At 37.4% G+C, this 20,201-nt stretch overlaps 2 protein-coding genes across 14 annotated transcripts in view; one reads left to right on the top strand and one right to left on the bottom strand.

The window, feature by feature from the left end:
• LOC116659264 (basic proline-rich protein-like) overlaps window positions 1-2,042 on the bottom strand; it is a 32,808-nt gene extending 30,766 nt beyond the window's left edge. Inside the window, exons 1-3 of the mRNA XM_032466583.1 lie at window positions 1,860-2,042; window positions 1,498-1,704; window positions 532-1,085 (exon numbers count right to left, since the gene is read on the bottom strand). Coding sequence (XP_032322474.1) covers window positions 532-1,085; window positions 1,498-1,704; window positions 1,860-2,042 — 944 coding nt within the window. The remainder of the gene's footprint in view (window positions 1-531; window positions 1,086-1,497; window positions 1,705-1,859) is intronic.
• ELF2 (E74 like ETS transcription factor 2) overlaps window positions 874-20,201 on the top strand; it is an 87,662-nt gene continuing 68,334 nt past the window's right edge. For 2 of the 13 annotated variants that reach the window (XM_032463628.1, XM_032463617.1), the window contains exons 1-2: window positions 876-1,109; window positions 16,879-16,944. The gene's annotated coding sequence lies outside the window, so the exon portion shown is untranslated. Of the gene's footprint in view, window positions 1,110-1,187; window positions 1,367-16,878; window positions 16,945-20,201 lie in introns of those variants that run through there. The other 11 variants (XM_032463669.1, XM_032463647.1, XM_032463639.1 and 8 more) reach the window with 8 other exon arrangements.

Below are 20,201 nucleotides of genomic sequence, written 5' to 3'. Positions count from 1 at the left end.
CGGGGCCCGCTGGGTACAAGGCCCAGGGTTTGCAAGCGGGGAGGAGGAGGAAGAGGAGGAGGAGGAGGAGCGGGCGGCGCCGAGGGGCGCGTGGAGGGCCGGGTTGGGCGCCACGAGCGTCACGGGCCGGGAGGGGCCGGGGGCGGGGCCGGCGGCGCGCTTCTGCGGGCCCGCGCCCCCACCTTCCATTTAGCCTAGGCTGAAGAGTGGAGACCGGAGGGGTCCGGGCTAGGAGTTTCAACAACCTCCGACCCCCAGTAACTGTCAGGCTGCCCGAGTGCGGAGCCGTCTCTTGAGGAGAAAGGGGGGGAGTCTAGAGCTGGGGATGGGGTGACAGCTGGGGCCCGCGGGGGGGCCTCAGAGGGTGTGTGCGTGCGGTCCGGGCAGGCGGGCGGGCGCTGCAGGTGCACGGGCTGCCCCGCCGCCCCCACCCGCCTGCCTGCACTTGGGAACCCCCGCTCCAGTCCCGGAGTCGGGAGCGGGATGGGGGAGCCCCGAGCAGGGAGCGGGACAAGTGGGGAGAGACTTTACCTGAGAAGGCGGGTTTCAGAGAAGTTGAGGGCTACCGGCCGGGCGAGATTCGGGAGAGCCACCGAGGCATGTTGGGCGGGCTGGTGGGGGCCGAAGGCGGCAGAACCCCGCGAGGTATAAATAGCCGGCCAGGGTTTGACAGGCGCGGCGGTGACTGGCGGTGCCGCCCCCCCTCGCCGCTTGGGGAGGGGAGGAGCGCTCGGAGCGGGCGGGGTGGGGGAGGCGGACTCGAGTGTCCTGGTGGCGGCGGCAGGAGGCCGAGGGGGAGGAGCCGAGGCGGGGGGTGAGGGAGGGGGGCCGGGAGCGGGACGAGGGCGGGGGCCACCATTGCTCCCCGCGCCTGGCTCACTGTCGCCGCCGTCGCCGCGGCGGTTGGGGGTCGGTGGGGCGGCGCAGGCGGGGGTCTCTGCGCGGGGCGGCGCGCCGCTGTTTTGTCTCCTCCTCTCCCAGTGGAGCGGCTCGGGCTGCTGGGGAGGCCCCGGCTCCCTCCGGACGGCCGGCCAACGGCGGCGGCTAGTCCGCGGCCCTGCCGGGAGGGAAAGCGACGCCGCGGTCTTCCCGGGCGACGCGGAGAGCAGGTAAGAGCGCGGGCCGCTGAGGCTGGTGGGAGGGAGCTCGGAGGGTGCGGCGAGAAAGCCTCGCTGTCCCGAGTGCCGCCACCTCCCTCCGCGTCCCCGCCCCGCGCCTGTGTTGTTTGCGGAGGGTTTTCCGGAGGCTGTGGCGGTGACACCGACTGGGAGCTGGGGAAGGGGGCTGAGTGCCCCCGGGCAACGGTCGGGGAGCAGGACTTGGAGAAAGGGGAAGGCGCGCGGCGCGTCCGCCCGCGGGGCGCGCGGTGCGCGGGGCAGGGCTGAGGGAAGAGGTTACGGACCCCGGCGGTGGGGGGGGATGGGCCGAGCGCAGCTGGTCTCGCTGTGTTTACATCGCCGCGCGAGTCACCTCTGCCGAGAAGCGGACTGAACTGACCTGCCTTGTCCCGCGGGGAGGCCAGGGCGGGGGTCCGGCTCCGGAGGAAGCGCGTCCTGGGAGGGTCGGGTAGGGCGGGAGGCTGCGGCCGGCGCCGGGGCGGGACCTGGGAGGCTCTGGCCGCGTGGGGTGGCGTGGAGGGCTGGAGACCAGTTTCCTTTCCTGTCGGGCCTCGCCGCCCCCTCTTACCTTTCCTGCCCTCCGCGGCTAGCTGGCACGGCAGGTTGTAGTCGGTCATTCTTTTATTCTCCCTCTCCACGCCGGCCCCCTGCTGCCACTTCCCCCTATTCCCCGGGGGTGGGGAGGCTGGGCTCTGATAGGAATCTGTTTTTTGAACAAAACAAAAACGGGCTCTGTAACACGCGCGTCCAGTGACCGCCTTCTGGATCCTCTCCTCTCGAAGCTGGTTCTCGGGGACGGTGCTCCTGGGTGTTTCGGGGGCGCGGTAGGAGGACGGTGAGGGCTTTGCTAGGGTTGATACTGACTGCCCAGGCAGCTTTGCGAGCAGGGTAGCTGGAGTCCCCTCTCTTGCTCCATTTGGGCATTTTTATTCCATGTCAATAAAGGACAGAGAAAATATTCCATTACCCTAAGAGTAATCCAGATTGCACAGTTTCCAGTGTTTCTTATGTGCCAGCATCCTGGGCTCTTGTTTTCTAGGATCTAGCTACGCTGCAGAATAGCCTTTCTTTAAGTTCTTGGTACTTGATTAAATGAGTGAGAGGAGGGCACTTTATTGTAAAAGTGAATTTCACCCCCTTTCTTGTGCTCATGAACATTTATTTCAGCTGTGTGGTTTAAATTTTAATCCAGTGATGATAGGATAGTAATCTGGTGTTTGGTAATCAGATTTGCTTTTCTTTTTATTTGTGAGTCTGTCGAGAGTAAATAATGCACTTTGTCTAGTGCCGTAATCACAGAATAGTGGCAGAATCACAGAAAAATATACATTTTACCAAGATAGGACTGAATATTTGAGTTTCAGAGTTTATTCCTTTCTTCAAAAGGTAGAATGACATTGTGTAAGACTAGAAACTATTGAATTACTTTTAAAGGGTTTTAGGAATAAAGTTTATATGTAGTGTAATATAGTTTACACATTGAGTTCATATGAATATTGTTGAAATATCTCCTAGTAAACACGTAAAGTAGAAAATTGAAATACTTTGGGCATTTGGAATTTGAAAATTTAACGTCAACCTATTGTTTAATCTTAGTGCTGGAACTAATTACTTTGATTAATCATTGCTTTTCATTTCAGATATATGTATACTAATTTACAAAATAATCACAGTAGGTTGTAAAGAATTTATTTTTCTATCCTAAGTAGATAGTAACTGTGGCTGTGGTAGGGCCTATCAGTGTTGATGGCTTTACCTGCTAACAGATTGTACACTAAGGTTTGTTGTTTTTTTAGCTAACAGCTTTATTGATATATAATTCACCCACCATTCAGTTCACAATTTAAAATATACAGTTAAGTGGTTTTTTAATACATTCACTAAGGAACTATCACTATAATCAGTTTTAAAACATTTTCATCACCCCCAAAAAGGAACCTCACACCCATTAGGTGTCACTCTCCACTTTCCCTCCAAACCCCTAGTCCTAGGCAACCACTAATCTACTCTCTGTTTCTATAGATTTGCCCATTCTGGACATTTTATATAAATGGAATCGTACAGTGTGTGACCTTTCATGATTGCTTTCTTTGACTTAGCATAATGTTTTTGGAGTTCATCCATGTTGTAGCATGTGTCATTGTTCTATTTCTTTTTGTTGAAGAGAAATACTCCATTGTATTGATATACCACATTATTTATCCACTAATTAGTTGTTAGACATTTGAGTTTCCACTTTTTAGCTATTACAAATAATGCTGCTCAGCACATTTGTGTACAAGTTTTTGTGTGGACATGTTTTCATTTCTCTTGGGTATTTACACTTTTTTAAAAAAAATTAGCCTTTTGAGTTACCATTTAATATCAGAAATTCATTTTGAGTGCAAAATTTAATAATTTTTTAGTAAATTTATTGATTTGTTAAACTATCACCACAAACCAGTTTTAGAACATTTCTATCACTTCTAAAAATTCCCTCTGGCCTCTTTGCAGTTAGCACTTAAACTCACTTCTGGCTTAGGCAGCCACTGATTTCTTTTTTGTCTCTATGTATTTGCCTTTTCTGGATATTTGGTATAAGTGGAAACATACAATATATAGTCACAAACATAATATGCAGTGCTTTCACTTAGCATAATGTTTTTTGGGCTTCATCCATATTGTAGCATGTGTCAGTATTTTGTTCCTTTTTATTGCTAAATAGTATTTTATTATATGGATATGCCACATTTTGTTTATCTTTTTATCACTTAATGGGTGTTTGGATTATTTCCACCTTTTTGACTGTTGCAGATAATGTAGCTTGAAAGTTTGAGTACAAGTCTATGATGATGTACGGTTTCATTCTCTTGGGTAGATGCTAGGAATAGATTTGCTGGGTCATCTGTTTAACTTTTTAAGAAACTGCCAAACTGAATTCTAAAGTGACCTTACATTTTACCTTCCTAACAGCAATGTATGAATGAGAGTTACAGTTTTTTTCACATCTTTGCCAACACTTGTTATTATCTGTCTATTGTAATATAGCCACTTTGCTGGGTGTGAAGCATTTAACTAATTGTAGTTTTAATTTGAATTGTTCCTAAAGATGCAAGCTGTTGAGTATTTTTTCATATGATTACTCATGCCTATATCCTTTCGAGTGAAATTCAAGTCTTTTGCCTGTTTTTTATTTGTCTTATTATTATTGAGTTTAAAGAGTTTTTTATACATTCTGGATGCAAGCCCTTTATTAGATGCATGATTTAAAATATTTTCTCCCAGTCCATGTCTTTTTTCATTTTTTTATTGGAGTCTTTTAAAGCACAGAAGTTTTGATTTTGATGAAGCTTAAGTTTCCCAATTTTTCTTTTATAGATCATGCTTTTGTTGTTTTAAGAACTCTGCCTAATCCAAGGTCTTGAGGATTTTCTCCTTTGTTTTCTTCTAGATGTTTTATAGTTTTTGCTCTTATATTTAGATTTATGATCTGTTTTGAGTTGATTTTTATGTATGGTGTGAAATAAGGGTCTAAAGTCATCTGTTTTATATGGATTGTCTTAGCACCATTTGTCAAAAAGACTATCATTTCTCCATTGATTGTAAATGTAAAGATTTAATTCTGGACTCTCAATTCTGTTTCATTATCTATATGTCTATCCTTATGCTAGTACCACTCTGTCTTGATTACTGTGCCTTATGGTAATTTATGAAACCAGGTACTGTAAGCCCTTCAATTTTGTCCTTGTTTTTAAAAATTGTGGCTATTCTGGGTCCTATATAAAATTTTTAGGATCAACTTGTCAGTGTCTGCAAAAATGTCTTGAAATTTTGATGAGGAATACATTGAATCTATTCATCAGTTTGAGATGAATTACCATCTTACATTATTGGCTTTTCTAATCCATGAACATGAAAATTTCTTTTCACATACAAATCTTTTACTTTAAAAAAAAATTTACTGTGGTGAGAACACTTAACAGGAGATCATCTACGCTAGATTTTTAAGAATATGATATGGTGCTCTTAACTATAGGTACAATATCGTATAGCAGATTTCTGTATTTGGTAGAGAGTTCCTTTTTAATACTATTTTGTTCAGAGTTTTTATCATAAATAGGTATTGGATTTTATCAAATGCTTTTTCTGCATCTCTTAGCATGACCCACTGTCACAGTTTGGTCATAACCCTCCTGGTTTTAGTACTGAAAGTCCTGCATCTTTGGGAACACTTCAGTCCCAGGCAGACCAGTATGGTTTGGTCACCTTAATGTCTGAGATGAATATGTGATTTCTTTCCCTTACTGCATTAATTTGGTGTATTACATTAATTGATTTTTAGCAGTTAAACCAGTCTTACATTCCTAAGACAAATCTCACTTGGTCATGGTACATAATTCTTATTATATGTTGCTGGATTAAGTTTGCTAATGTTTAGTTGAACATTTTTGTGTCTATATTTATGAGAAATACTGTTCTGTAGTTTTCTTTTCTTGTGTTGTCTTTGAATTTTGTAACACAGTAATATGTAGTAACCTCATAGAATAAAGAGATGTTACCTCTTCAATTTTCTGTAAGAGTTTGTGAGGAATTGGTATTATTACCTTCTTGAATATATTTAATTGAATCCACCAGTGAAAGAAAGCATCTGGGCCTAGATTTTTCTCTTTGGGAAATTTTTAAACTATTAATTCAGATTTTACTGCTAAGTTTTGAGTTACTTTCAGTAATTGTGTTTTTTTAGGTATTTGTCCATTTCACCTAAGCTAATATTTTTAGCATATGTTTTGTAATATTCCTGTATATGCTTTTAATTTTGCTAGCGTAGGTAGTGATGCTGCTCTTTCCTAATTTTGGTAGCCCGTGTCTTCTCTCTTTTTCAGTTGGTCATTTTAGCTAAAGGTTTGTCAATTTTGTTGCTCTTTTCAAAGAAACAAGTTTTGGTTTAACTGATTTTTTTTCCAATACTGTTTTCTATTTCACTGATTTCCTTTTTAATCTTCATAATTTCCTTCCTTTGCTTGCTTTAGGTTTAGTTCACTTTCGTTTTTCTAGTGTCTTAAGGTAGAAGCCTAGGTTACTGGTTTGAGATCTTTCTTCTTTTCTGATGTACGCATGTGGAACTATACATTTCCTTCCAAACACTGTTAGCTGCCATACGTTTTTATATGCCTGCTTTTAAAATTTTGCATTTATTTTTCCTAATTTCATTTGTGATTTCTTCTTTGACGCATGGGCTGTTTAGAAATGTACTGTTTAATTTCCAATTATTTGAGGATTCCCTAAATTTCATTGTTGTTGATTTCTAATTTAATTCCCCTGTAGTGAGAGAACATACTTTTTACATGATTTTTCTCATTTTAAATTTATTGAGACATTCTTGTGGCCTAGCATGTAATCTATTCTGAAGAATATCCTATGTGCTCATAGAGATATTCTGTTGTTGGGTAGAATATTTTGTAGGTGTCAGGTCAAATTGGTTCTTTGTGCTGATTTTCTGTCTAGCCATTCTGTCAGTTATTGTGGTTGAGATATGAAAATTTCTATTGAAGTGTCTAATTTTCTTTTCAGTTCTGTCAATTTTGCTTCGTATTTTTGGGGCACTGGAGTTAGGTATGATATACATATACAAACATCTTACTGACAAATTGACTATTTTTGCATCATTATGAAAGATCCCTCTTTGTCTCTAGTAGTGTTTTGTCTGGTGTTAGTATAGCTCTCTTATGCATTGCATATCTTTTGCCATCCTTTTACCTTCATCCTATTTGTTTTTGAATCTAAAGTGTGTCATACAGACAACATGTAGTTAAATTGCTTAAAAAAAATAGTCTGACCATTTCTGCCTTTTGTTTGGAGAGTATAATCTGTTCTCATTTAATGTAATCATTGATTGTCAGATTTATGCAACTTTGCTAGTTATTTTCTATATGTTTCATTTCTTTTTTATATCTTTGTCCTTACTGCCTCTTCTGAAGGTAACAGATATTTTCCAGGGTATCATTTTAATTCCTTTGTTAGCTTCTTAACTGGATTTTTAAAGTTATTTTTTTTAGGTTGCTCTAGGGTTTATAATATATGTCTTAATTTATCACAGTTGACTAATTTAGTTATAGTAAAATAAAGAAATTTTGCTTCATTTTCTCCCTCCTCCTGTCTTAGTATTGCCATGCATATTAAATTTTTATGTATTAGATGCTCAACAGTACAGTTTTATATTTTTATTGCAATTGTATGTCTTTTAAAATAGTTAAGAGAAGAAAAAAAAATTTAAAGTGTTTCATATTTAAAAATGTATTTAATTTTTATGTATTTTTTATTTCTTGTTACGTATTTGCATTATGGGTTAGTTATTTCCTTCCAGTCTGGTGGGCTTCCTTTTGGATATCTTGTAAGGAATTTCTGTTATTAATGAATTATCTCAGTCTTTGTTTCTTTGAATTGTTTTTATTTTGTCTTTATTTTTGAAGAATAGTTTTGCTGGATATAGAATTCTTTGTTACAAATTTCTTTCTCTCTAGGCATTTTGAATATGTCATCTCCTGCTTTCTGGCCTCCATTATTTCTGATGAGTTGTTTTTCTCTTCATGCTTTAAAGATTTTCTATCTGTAGTCAACAGTTTTACTGTGATGTATGTAGGTATGGATCTCTTTGTCCTACTTTATCCTACTTTCGATTCATGAAACTTAAATGTATTAGATTAACATTTTTGACAATTTGATAAATTTTGACAGTAATTTCCTTAGATATTTTTTCTGTCCTTTTCTCCCTCTCCCTTTCTTCTGGAACTCTAATTAATGTATGTTGGTCTGCTTGATGGTATTCCTAAGTCTCTGAGGCTCTGTTCATTTAAAACATTTTTTTTATTTTTCTTTTCTGTACTTCAGAATTGGTAATTTCCATTGATATATTTTAAAGTGCATTGGCTCTTTCTTCTGTCGTCTCCAAAATGCTTTTGAGCTCAGCTAGTGAATTTAAAATTTGTGTTCTTCTACTTTTCAACTATGGAATTGTTATACTTTTCAACTCCAGGATTCCCATTTTATTCTTTTTTTAAAAATAGTATTTGTATCTTTACAGGATACATCTGTATCCTATTCTATGAGTTATAGGTCTCACACTCCTTTAATTCTTTAAACATGATTTCTTCATTTGGAGATAAAATTAAATTTTAGTTGGAGATAATATCTTAACTATGTGTTAAATTCTAAAATGGAGTTTGTTTTATTTTTAAATTATATTCACTATTTTTATCTATTTTATGACACATGTGAAAGTACATTACTCATAAATGCTAAATTGCGTGTATAGTTTATATTTGAACATAATAATTTACTATAACTTTATTGGTAAGTAGGATCAGTGTATAACTTGAAAGACATGCCATTATTAAACCTTAGTTCAGTCTCTGAACTGATTATACAGTATAACGTCTACTTGTTTTTTTTTTTTTTTTTTTTGAGGGGGGAGGTAATTAGGTTGGTTTGTTTATTTATTTAATGGCAGTACTGGGGATTGAAACCATGACCTAGTGCATATTAGGCATACACTCTACCACTGAGCCGTACCCTCCCCCCTTAACGTCTACTCGTTTGTATTTCTTGCTGCTTAATTCTCTCACAGTAGGTGCTAATAGGTAGACAAAAGTGGAAGAAGCCTAAGAGAGCAATATAATGTTTATAATGATTACAGAATATCAAAATCTTCATATGAGCCTGCACATTTATTAGTATAGTATTCATTCATTTTAGGCCCTTGAGAGATTGCAGTAAATAAGATAAATGCAGTACCTGTTCTTATGGAACCTTACATTCTGTTAGAGGAGGCATACGTTAAACATATAAACAAATAAGATAACTTTAGAGAATGATAAATATAATGAAGAAATAAACTAGAGTAATGTTATTGCAGTTAGAGAATGTTGGGGAGCTATCCAGGAATGTAAAATAATCTGGGGGAAGGGAGCCAAAAAGGAGATGTCTCTCTGAAAGGATGGTAGTTGAAGTGAGACCTGTATGATAGGTGAGGATCTGTCAATGATCTGAAAGGGCCATGTATCCTAGAGAACAGGAGGTGCAGAATAAGCTTGGTGTGTTGTAGGAATACGGCTAGTGTGACTGGAGCTCAGCAAGCCAGTGAAGGAGAAACAAGGGATGAGAGAGATCAGAGAGGTGGGGTGGGCTAGCCCTGGGTTGAACTTTATAAAGTCTATGTTAAAAAGTTTAGATTTTTTTCTAAGTGTGGTGGGGAAACACTGAAAAAATACTGCAGTGACCTTTATTCTTGACTAAAGAGTTAATTTACAGCTCAGTATATAATTTTATTCTTTAATAATTTCTGAGTGTGAGTAAATACCTGTAGGATTTTCTAAAAATGTTTTTAGCTTTATAAAGAATAGAATAGAATAAGATGATTTTAGTCCTTCAAATAAAAATAGGCTTGCATTTATTCGTTCATCCATTCGTTGTACATTCTATAGGCCTGTAAGCATCCATCTTCCAAGACCTATGGAACAAGCTGTAAACCTTGGCTTAGTTAGGTAAAGGGAGATAATCTTGTAAATAGTTTAGGTCTCAAAGTGAGGGACTGGGTGCACTTTTTCTTAGTTGCTTCTGCACGGACCTTTTTATTTAGCACTATAAAAACGTTTATATTTTGGTGCCAGGTAGTTCTTTTACTTAAAATATAGGTAAATTTTAATTAGGATATAAAGCTTATATCTGAGAATCTCTGTTTCTTGCTAATACAAAAGTGCAGGCCAACATTTCTAAAAAACAAACAAGCTCAACCCTAAAGAGAGCACAGGAAAAAGAATTTCTGATACTGTCCCTTTCTCCGTAAGGCCTACAGAACTTATGTGAGAGAATTTGTGAGTTAAAAAATTCATTCCTTCCTCTTGCCACCCTCTTTTTCTTTGGGAAAGGGAAAAGATATGTATACTTATGTAGATAAGGTATGTGTAATTCCCATTTAGTATATTTTAAGCCTACGTATCAGCCATGTGATGAGCCAATAAGGAAATAGGTAGAAAAATCTCCCAGGGTGGAGTGGGAGAGGTTCTATATGATTCTTTCAGTTTTAATTTTGAAAACACTTGTATGATCATGAGGCAGAAAAAACTTTAAGAGCGTAGGCTCTGGAGTCAGACTGCTTAGGTTCAAATTCTGATTCTATCATTTGCCTGTTGTTTGACCTTGGGCAAGTTACTTAAATTTCTCCGTGCCTCAGTTTCCCCAGATGTAAGATGGGGATAATACCTGTTTTGTAGGACTGTGAACATTAAATAGATTAATACATATAGTGAGTTTAGAATGATGCCTGGCACAGAATAAGTACTCTATAAATAATAGCTACTGTTACCCTTCATTGTTTGAAAGAAGAAGGAAAAATAAACTAAGCTAGTTATTGACTTTCTTCTGGGATAAATTCACTTTAACGGATTCATATTCCTGTCAAACCAGAATATTAAAAAGATTCTTGTGAAAGGCAGTTCTTTGCTTGATTTTAAGTTACAAAAGTGAAGAAGTTGATGAAGGTTTTAGAACTTTCTGTACTAGGGTCTTTAGGATGGCAGTTGCTGGGCTGGTAATTTTTATCTCCAGGAAGAAAAGTTCTTCCAGTTTGCTTTGTTAAATAAAACTTAAATAGATTTTAGTTTTTCTTTTTTTGATGACTGGGTATCTACCATATATCCTGATCACCTCTAGCTTCAGCCTCCTATAAAGGAGTTGCTTGACTACCTTAAGCTGGTTGAAACAAGTCTTTTATGTATCTCTTTCTAGATGTACAGGAAGCTATTGTGACCAGAGTTGAGACTTTTCAAACATTTTAGCAATGATCAGAGCATAAGCCTTGATTTTGAGTGTCACTTTTTCCTTAACCAAACCTTATAGTACACATACATATATATATATTTTTTTGAAGTATAGTCAATTTCCAATGTGTCAAATTCTGGTGTACAGCATAATGTTTCTGTCATATATATACATACATATATTCCTTTTCATATTTTTCCTTATAGGCTACTATAAGATACTGAATACAGTTCCCTGTGCTATTCAGTATAAACTTGTTGTTTATCAATTTTATATACAGTAGTTAGTATCTGCAAATCCCAAACTCCCAATTTATCCTTTCCCGTCCTTTTTCCTCTCTGGTAACCGTAAGTTTGTTTTCTGTGTGAGTCTGTTTCTGTTTACTAGTACGTATTGTTTTGTCTCGTTCTTAATTGATTTGGAAATTTGCTTATTCACAGAATATACATGGCTAAATAATTATTTCCACCATTTAATATTTCTTACTAATAGTTCATGGAGTAAGTCTAGAAATGGATATTCATATAAGTTTAGGATTATTAATTAATAATCAGACCTTTGTTGCTTATCTTCATCCTCAAGATAGGTTGGATTCTAAGATATGCTAAATGTGATCTCTCTTCCCCCATGTTCTTATTCTGACCCTTTTTATTACTGCCCTAGAATTTGAGCATATGTGAAATGGCAACAGAAAGTAGGCAGATAAAAATATTAAAGGAGTGTAGCTAGGCAGCAATATCATTTTTAGCTCCAGTGATAACTGTGGGCAGCCAAGTCAGGTTGATTTTGTCTTGGTCTCTCTTTGCTCATCAATTCTTTAACTAACTGTAACGTTTGATAATTCAGAGTGTTTTTAGATGATACTAACCTCATATATTTTCACCATAGTAAAATAAATTGAACAAATCAACATTTGTTAGGTTAGGCCTCAAATGGGAACCTGGCCATTTGTAGTTCTTTGGTTGATGAAGAAACCCACCAAAACATGCCTAGCAAGGAAAGCATCAAAATAGCTTAAACATAACTTAGATGAAGTCACAAATTATCTAAGTTGACTTCTTATCTATATGTCATTCTGTGTCTTTGTCTGTGTGTTCTAACCCAGGGCCATGAGTAAATGAGCATTTTAAGATACTATTATCCAAGGTGAGGGACCTTTGAAATGCAAAATTGTTTTTATGGTTGGCAAATCATTTTACTGACTTTCCTATTAGCCTCCTCAACCTATTTCTTTTTCTATAAAAGGAGCTCTAAAAAAAAAAAAAAACCAGGAGCTCTAAATCTCTTCCAGATTAAAAGAGTTTTCATATAATGTCTATTAGCCAGTAAATTTGTTGCATCCAATTTTAAATATCTGCGTCAATCACCTTGCCCTAAAGTAAGTCCTATGACATGATTTCTTGCTGCTCAGTTATTTCCAGCCCAGACTTTCGGGCCCAAATATTTCTAAAGTATACACTCCTTACACTTAGTTCCATTTTCACAAGGGAATTCTTCTTTCTTTAAAAAATTCATTAGTTTACTTTTTATCCCTTTAGAATGTACTGATTTTTCGTTTAATAGATTATAAGAATAAACATCTCAGTTTTGTATGAGGAGCAGTTAGGTTTTAGGTATTATCATCTGTTCTGTTACTGCTTTATTATATAAAGCTTTGGCAATATGATGCAGCACTGACTGATGTTATCAAAGAGATAATAACAAATAACATTCATTCAATACTCACAGTGTGCCAGGCACTTTATATAAAGAATTAAAAGAACTAAACACACCTACTTCCCAGAGTTGTTTTACTATCTTATTATGGATGAGGATATTAACTTTTAATGAGATAAGTTAGTGTCCAAGATTACATAGTCAGAGGTAAAGCCACCATTCAACAAATATTTATTGAGCACCTGCTGTATTCTCGGGATACAATGGCCACCAGCTCTTAACTATTAGTCACACTAGCTATAAAGCATACTGTTAAAATAGTCCTCATGTAATAGGGGATAATTATACCTATTTCACAGGGTTATTGTAAGGATGAAGGGACAGGCATAAAAATGGTTCAATAACTAGAAAATACATGGTTGAGACTATTGAGACTGTTACTATATTAGCATTATAAAATGACATATATAATTCTTGTCAAAGTTGGTTGATAATTTCAATAGGACAGTGAAATATAAATTAGAAATACTTCTGGAATTGAATTCCACATTGAAAAGGTTTACTTTTATCAGTGAAATGGCTAAGAATAGTAAGGTTTTTTAGGGGGAGAATTTTTCTGATATCACAGGCAGGAACCAGTTGTGAATTGAACTATATATAGGTTTAGATTACAAGCTACAGTTCTTAGTATGATGATAATGCTGTTAATACTGAATAAGAATATCTCTTTAATTACATTCTCATTTGCAGTATTGTCTTCCCCTTCTTTTGAAGTCAAGTTTAATGAAGTTTAATTTACATATAGTGAAATTCATCTTTAAATTTCCATGTTAGACAAATTGGTATCATTATGCAGTGACCATCACAATCAAGATGTAGACTATTGCTATCACTCCAAGAAGTTCCTTGTGCCCTTTGAGGTCATCTGCTTCCCATTGATCTGTTTTCTGTCCCTGTAGTTTTACCTTTTCTTGAATGTCATATAAGTAGAATCATCCTTCCTCTTTCTGATCTGTTAGGTTGTTTAGATATAGTTGCTGCAGTAGCAAATAAGATAACTGTGACCCCAGTTTTCTTACAAATTAGTAGGTATATTAAGAAGCAGTTAAATCAGAGAAAATTAACAGAACCTGCTGGAAAATTGTAAAAAAAAAAAAAAAGAGAGAGTTTGTCAGAGGATTAGTAAATATTACTCAATTTATATGACATTTAAAAAGAACGAGTTCAGGTGAATGAATTTCATACTTTAGATGGGAAGCTAATAAAATCAGTTTTAAACCTCTTTCTTTGGACCCCAGTTGTACAAAATTAGATGAATTACAGTCCTTGATTCATGATACACTTAAATAATTATTCCAAGCATGGCTGTTGTTTATTTTTAATAATATGATAAATACACACAAGTCCATCATTCAACATGAGAACTAAAACATGAGAACTAGAATTCACGTCACATTTACCCATGTGTGCCTTAATATAATTTATTTTAAGATCTTTATGAGAATTTTGGTTATATATATTTCTTACTAATTAGTAGGAATTCCTTTTTTCTTTGGAGGGAGGGGAATTACTTTTCCCAGACTTTTATTTTTCAGTTTTGTTTTTGGTTTCTATTGTTAAGAATTTTAAACCAAAAAATTGGTGTAGTCAAGTTTAGTAAATCTTTGGTTTTTTGCTCTCCATGTCTTATTTAGTAATTTTTCCTTAACTGTGATTTCATGAAGATAAAAAGTTATATATTTAGGTCTTTAGTACACCTGTAATTCATTTTGTGAATGGTGAGAGGTAGTGATTTAATTTTTTGTCTTTTGTCAATAATCACTTGTCCCAGCATCATATATTAATAGTCTTTTTTTTTTTTTTTTTTGCAGGGTGGTGGGGAGGTAATTAGGTTTTATATATATATATATATATATGTATGTATATGGAAATACTGGGGATTGAACCCAGAACCTCATGCTTGCTAGGCATGCGCTTTAACACTGAACTATGCCCTCCCTGCCTTCATTGATTTTAGCACTTCCTCTTCCTACATTAAGTTTCCAGTATGCATGGGTCTTTTTGATATACTGGGTTATATCTACACTGTTAATTATTGTCTAATTACCATAGACTAGGTAGGACAGTTATTCTCAGGAGGGTTTTGGCTAACTTCTGCCCTTTGTTCTTTTACATACTTTTTTTTCCCCCTTAACTACCTTTGTCAAGTTTTTTGTAAAACCCTTTTGGGATTTTTGACTGGAAATATATTGAATTTGTTAGATGAAATTTGGTGGAAATTGACATCTTTAAGATATTGAGCTTTCCTATCCAAGAACATGGTATCTCTTCATATATATAAGACTTCTTTAATTTCTTTCAATAGATTTATTCATTTTCTTCACAAAGGTCTTTGTACATCTTTTGTTAGATTAAGTCTTAGGTATCTTATAGTTTTGGTGGTTACTGTAAATGATATAGTTTTTTAAAAATTACATTTTCTGTTTGTTGTTGGTATATAGAAAAACAGTTGATTTTTATATATTGACCTACATCCACACATCTCACAAACACTCTTCTAATATCTGAAGATTCTTTTGGATTTTCTGTGTAGAGAGTCTTGTCATCTACAAACAATGATTCATTTCGTCCTTTCCATTTCTTCTGCCTTTTAATTTTTCTTCATCAAACTCTACTGGTCAGGATTGCCAGTGTGGTTTTGAATTGAAGTGGTAATTGTAGATGTATATGTTCTTTTCCCAGCATCAAGGAGAAAGTTCTAAATATTTTGCCACTGCTTGTCTTGGCTGCTTTTTTATTTTAATTATTAAATTTACCAAGTGATTTTTATTGCATCTACCAAGATGATGTATTAATTATCTATTGCTGCATAACAGATTACCTACAACATGTGTTGATGAGGATGTGGAGAAATTAGAACCTCTGTACACTGCTGATGAGAATGTAAGATGATGTAGTTTGGCATTTTCTCAAAATCTTAAGCATAGAATTACTATATGTTCCAGGAATTCCACTCCTAGGTGTATACCTAAGAGAAAAAGAAAACATATGTCCACACAAAAACTTTTACATGAATTTTTATACCAAAATTATTTATAATAGTGAAAAAGGGGAAACAACTCAAATTTGCATCAGCTGATGAACAGATAAGTAAAATGTGGTATATCTATGCAATGGAATATTATTCAACATTAAAAAGAATTGAAATACTAATACATGTTACTGCACAGATCAATATTGAAAACGTACTAAGTGAAAGAAGCCAGTCACAAAAGACTATATGTTATAAAATTCTCTTTATATGAAATGGCCAGAACAAGCAAATCTCTAGAGATAGAAAGTAGATGAGTGGTTGCCAAGGACTAAGGGTTGGGGAAGGATGGGGAGTGATTGCTAATGGCCATGAGTTTTTTTGAGGGGGAGAGGGTGCTAAAAATGTTCTAAAATTAGATTGTGATGATGTTTGCCCGACTTCATTAATATACTAAAAACCATTGAATTATATGCTTTAAGTTGGTGAACTGTATTATATGTGAGTTATATCTCAGTAAAGCTGTTTTTAAAAAGGTAGCTACAGATGTAGTTTTGTTAGATACTGCCAAGTTCCCCTCTCAAAGTGTTGTATCAGTTTGCATTCCCACCAGCAATGTATAGATGTTTTACCAACAGAATATAATGTTATGTATTTTAATTTTCACCAATCTGAGGAAAGGAATCTGTTTTTTAATATTTGCATTTTTCTGTGAGTAAATTTGAACATCTTTTCATATGTTTAAGGGCTATTTTTATATCTGTTCTTGTGAATTGTGTGTTTGTGTATTTTTCATATTTTTCTCTTGGATTTGTTCTCTATTTTAAGCATCGCTTATATGTTAGTGATAAGTAGCCTTTTGTGATATAGTATCTTATTTCTAATATCATAGATGGAGTTTTCCTTGTTTTTGTACTTTGTACAAATAAAATCATGCACATAAACTTTTTTAATGACAGTATGATCTGTATTCTAGGCAACTAAATTATAATCTGAGCTGAATTTACTTCTGAGTGATACTTAGGTTTGCTATCATTTCTCAGAGGTTTTTTTTTTCAGTCCTCTTATTTTAGTTGCTTCTCTTATTGTTATACCAATTTTTACCCCTTATTCTAGTCTTAGACCAAATGGTGTTTCCTTTCTGAAGTCTTTCTAGAACATACCCACTCCCCAGGGCTGACTTAGGTGTTCCTTTTTAAAATATTTCCACTGTACTCTGTAGTTTCCTTTATAGCATTTATATTATTGTAATTGTTTCTATGTGTTTCTCCTTACTAGACTCTAAGCTGTTTGAAGGCTGAGTCTTCACTTCAGTTTTGTGTTCCTGGCATAGTGCTGTATTTGGTATGTAGTAAGTGCTAAATAAATCTTATTGAAAGACCTGGTATAGTAAGAAAGAGGAAAGAGGTGATGTTATTATAGGGAAAAAGTTGTCCATGAGGGACAAGTGGAATTTGAAAACCAAGAAAGAGGGCATTCCTAGTGAGAGAAGGGAACCAGCAAAGAATAGGCATGGGAATGAGCATGGTCTTTGTAGTGAACAGTGATAATATTTGTCTGATTGGAACATGTTTGTTTATTCTTGTATTCATCACATCGTTACTGTGTATCCTGTATGAAGGGCACTGTTTTCAGTGGTATAAACCACGGATTTTTAGAAACTGGACACACAGATATTTATAATTTGGTGCATTGGGAAAGCAGTAGGAATTAAGATTAAGATGGTAAGGAGAAGCAATAGTTTAGAGAGCACTGAAAGAAAGGCATAGATATTGGCCATGATATGGTTGATAGGAGGTGGCAAGTGAATGATTTGCTGGAAACAAAGGAGGTGTATAGTGTGGATTAGGGGAAGAGAATTATAGAAAATGACATTGAGCCCTTTGGAGATGAGGTTGCTTTAGAGTTGAGACCTGTAAAACAGCTAGGGATTGGCCAAATGGGCAAACAGGGTAAGGAAATCAAGAAAAGAGAGAGAAAAATTTAGACAATTGTAAACAACTGTGGTATAAACTAAGATGGAGGGAATAAGGGAAAATGGGCCAGACAAGTGAGTGTGGATTAGATTTGTGACTTCCATACCTGAGCATATCAGAATGAACATTTTATAACTTCTGAAAAATAGACCTAGACCCCTTGCTTGTTCCTCCTAAAATCAGTGTGCTTGCAAAGAGGTTGAGATTTCATCTTGCAGTTGATGATGAACTACTGAAGAATTTTGAGAGGGGCCTGACATTATTCTATCTGGGATCACTCTGATAATGCAGCTGTAGATGGAATGGAAGGGAGGGAGGATTAGAGATAAATAGGCAAATTCTGAAGCTCTTAACAATAATACAGAGAAATGGTAATAACGACCTCAAGCAAGGCAGAGGATATGAGATTATAGAGAAAGGGTCAAGAGAGAAGAGTATGATGGTGTTGATGGAGGAAGGAGTTGCAGATGACTTTAGCGTCTGTTTTAGGCAACTTGTGTGGGTGATAGGGTAGTTTACTGAGCTAAACATAATAGAAGCATACTTTGGGGGAGATAGCAGAGAAAAAGTTTAGTTTGGGACATACTGGACTTTCTCTCACACTTTTATTGATCCCATTTAATGACTAGTCCGGATACTCTGACTGATTTCTCTGGATTCATTCTTGACTCTTTCATTCACACCCCACATCCAGTTTGCTATCAAATTTTGCCCATTTTACCTGAAAAAAATTTTCCCCGAAAGTTGACCACTATTCACTCTCTGCAGAACCTACCACTCAGTACTAGCCACTATCACTTAATTTTTTGGGGGGTGGGGTGGGAGGTTTACTTATTTTTGTAGAAGGTACTGAGGATTGAACCCAGGACCTCATGCATGCCAAGCATGCGCTCTACCACTTGAATGTTACCCTCCCCACTCACCTAATCTTTATAGTAGCTTCCAAACTGATCTCTCTGCTTCTGTGCTTGTCCCCTTGTGTATTCTCAATCCAACATCTGAATGATCCTTATAATGAAGAGGTCATCTCTCTGCATAAACCTCTCCTTTTCCCTGGGGTAAAAGTCCTCACAGAGGGCCTACATGATCCCCTCCTCTTACCTCTCTGTCATCATCTTCTTTCTTCTTGCTCACTTCACTCCAGCCATATTGGCCTCCTTGCTGATCCTTGAACTAGTCAGGAGTATTCCCTCTTACGATCTTGAATTTTCTCTTTCCTTTGGCTGGAGGTCTCTTTCCCTAGTCATTGGCACAACTCATTCTTTTTTTTCATTTCTCACTCATGTCACTTTTTCAGTGAATTCTTCTCTTACTACTCAGTTTGAAATTGAAACCCTCTTCCTTGCTGAATATTCTCTCCTTTTGGTTCACTCTCCTTAGCCTTCATCACCATCTGTATGTGTGCTATACATATTTTGCTTATTTTCATCTCACCCTAGTGGAATATAAGATCCACAAGAACAAAGACTTTTGCTTTATTCACCACTGTATCTCTAGCAACTGAAAACTAGCATGTAAAAGGTGCTCAGTTAATATTTGTGAAATGACTGATTTAATTAATGGAGTCCCTGGGATATCCTGGAATAGATGCTTACTACTTATTTATACTCTATATAGTTTCACAAGGAAGTAGAGGCAAGAAAGTGTCTAGTAGACAAACTGGAGCCCATAAATTAGACTGAAAGAGAGATTTGAGGGAAGCCATGGCAGTACATGAGAAAGCTTAGAAGAGTGTAAACAGTCAGAAGAGGACTAGGGATGGGATCCTGGAAACACCCACATGGGTAAGAGTTGACCAGAGAGTAACACTGTCCTTAGACTTACCCAAGCGAGAACCTTTCTCTGGGCCTTGTGCTTTATAGGTCCTCGTTTAGCCTTCCTCTAACCATAGCCCTCCTGATAGGATAAGGATTTTGAGGGGCTAAGGGAACTAGTCCATCTGGTACCCATTTCTAGATTGAGCTATGAGTGTTTGAATCCCAGAATTCCTGTCCACGTGGCTTTTCACAGGTCTACTCTTTGATTCTCTCCTCTCTTGACTGTAGCATGTGTATGGGCTTTCATAGGCCTAGAGGATAGCCAAGTGGCAGCTGTTTGCGGTCCTATGGCCAGAGCTTGGACATGTTGTCTGGGATGTCCACATGCATGTATATGAGGTTCCTTGTAGTATGGAATGGAGCTAAAGGTGGGACAAGAAAAAGGGGCAGGGTGGGGTGGTGGTATGGTCCGCCCATGTGCCCCTGTAGAGCTTGAGTCTTAGAATTCCAAATCAGAACTTTGCCTTTTAGGTTGTTATAAAACTGTGTATGTCAAGATAGGAGGATAGAATAATAATTTACTGCTTTGTTAGGTTGGTTTATAATTTTAAACTATTTAGACATACAGTATATGGGCTTACATTTGTACTCTTCAAGTTCCTTGAAAATTAGGAGTGGGCCTCCAAGAGGGAATTGAAAAGGAGTAGCTAGCGAGGGAGAAGATAAATTTGAAGATAGAGTTTCAAGGAGGGAGTGATCAGCGCTGTCAAATGCTTCAGAGATGTTAAGTCCTATGAAGACAGAAATGTATGCATTGGATTTGATAAGAAGAATTTAGTAAAAATTTCATTTGGTGGTGATGGATGCC

The sequence above is a fragment of the Camelus ferus genome, chromosome 2 (assembly GCF_009834535.1).
Source record: "Camelus ferus isolate YT-003-E chromosome 2, BCGSAC_Cfer_1.0, whole genome shotgun sequence".
In the NCBI taxonomy this organism is placed as follows: domain Eukaryota; kingdom Metazoa; phylum Chordata; class Mammalia; order Artiodactyla; family Camelidae; genus Camelus; species Camelus ferus.
This window is presented reverse-complemented; position numbering and strand designations above follow the sequence as displayed.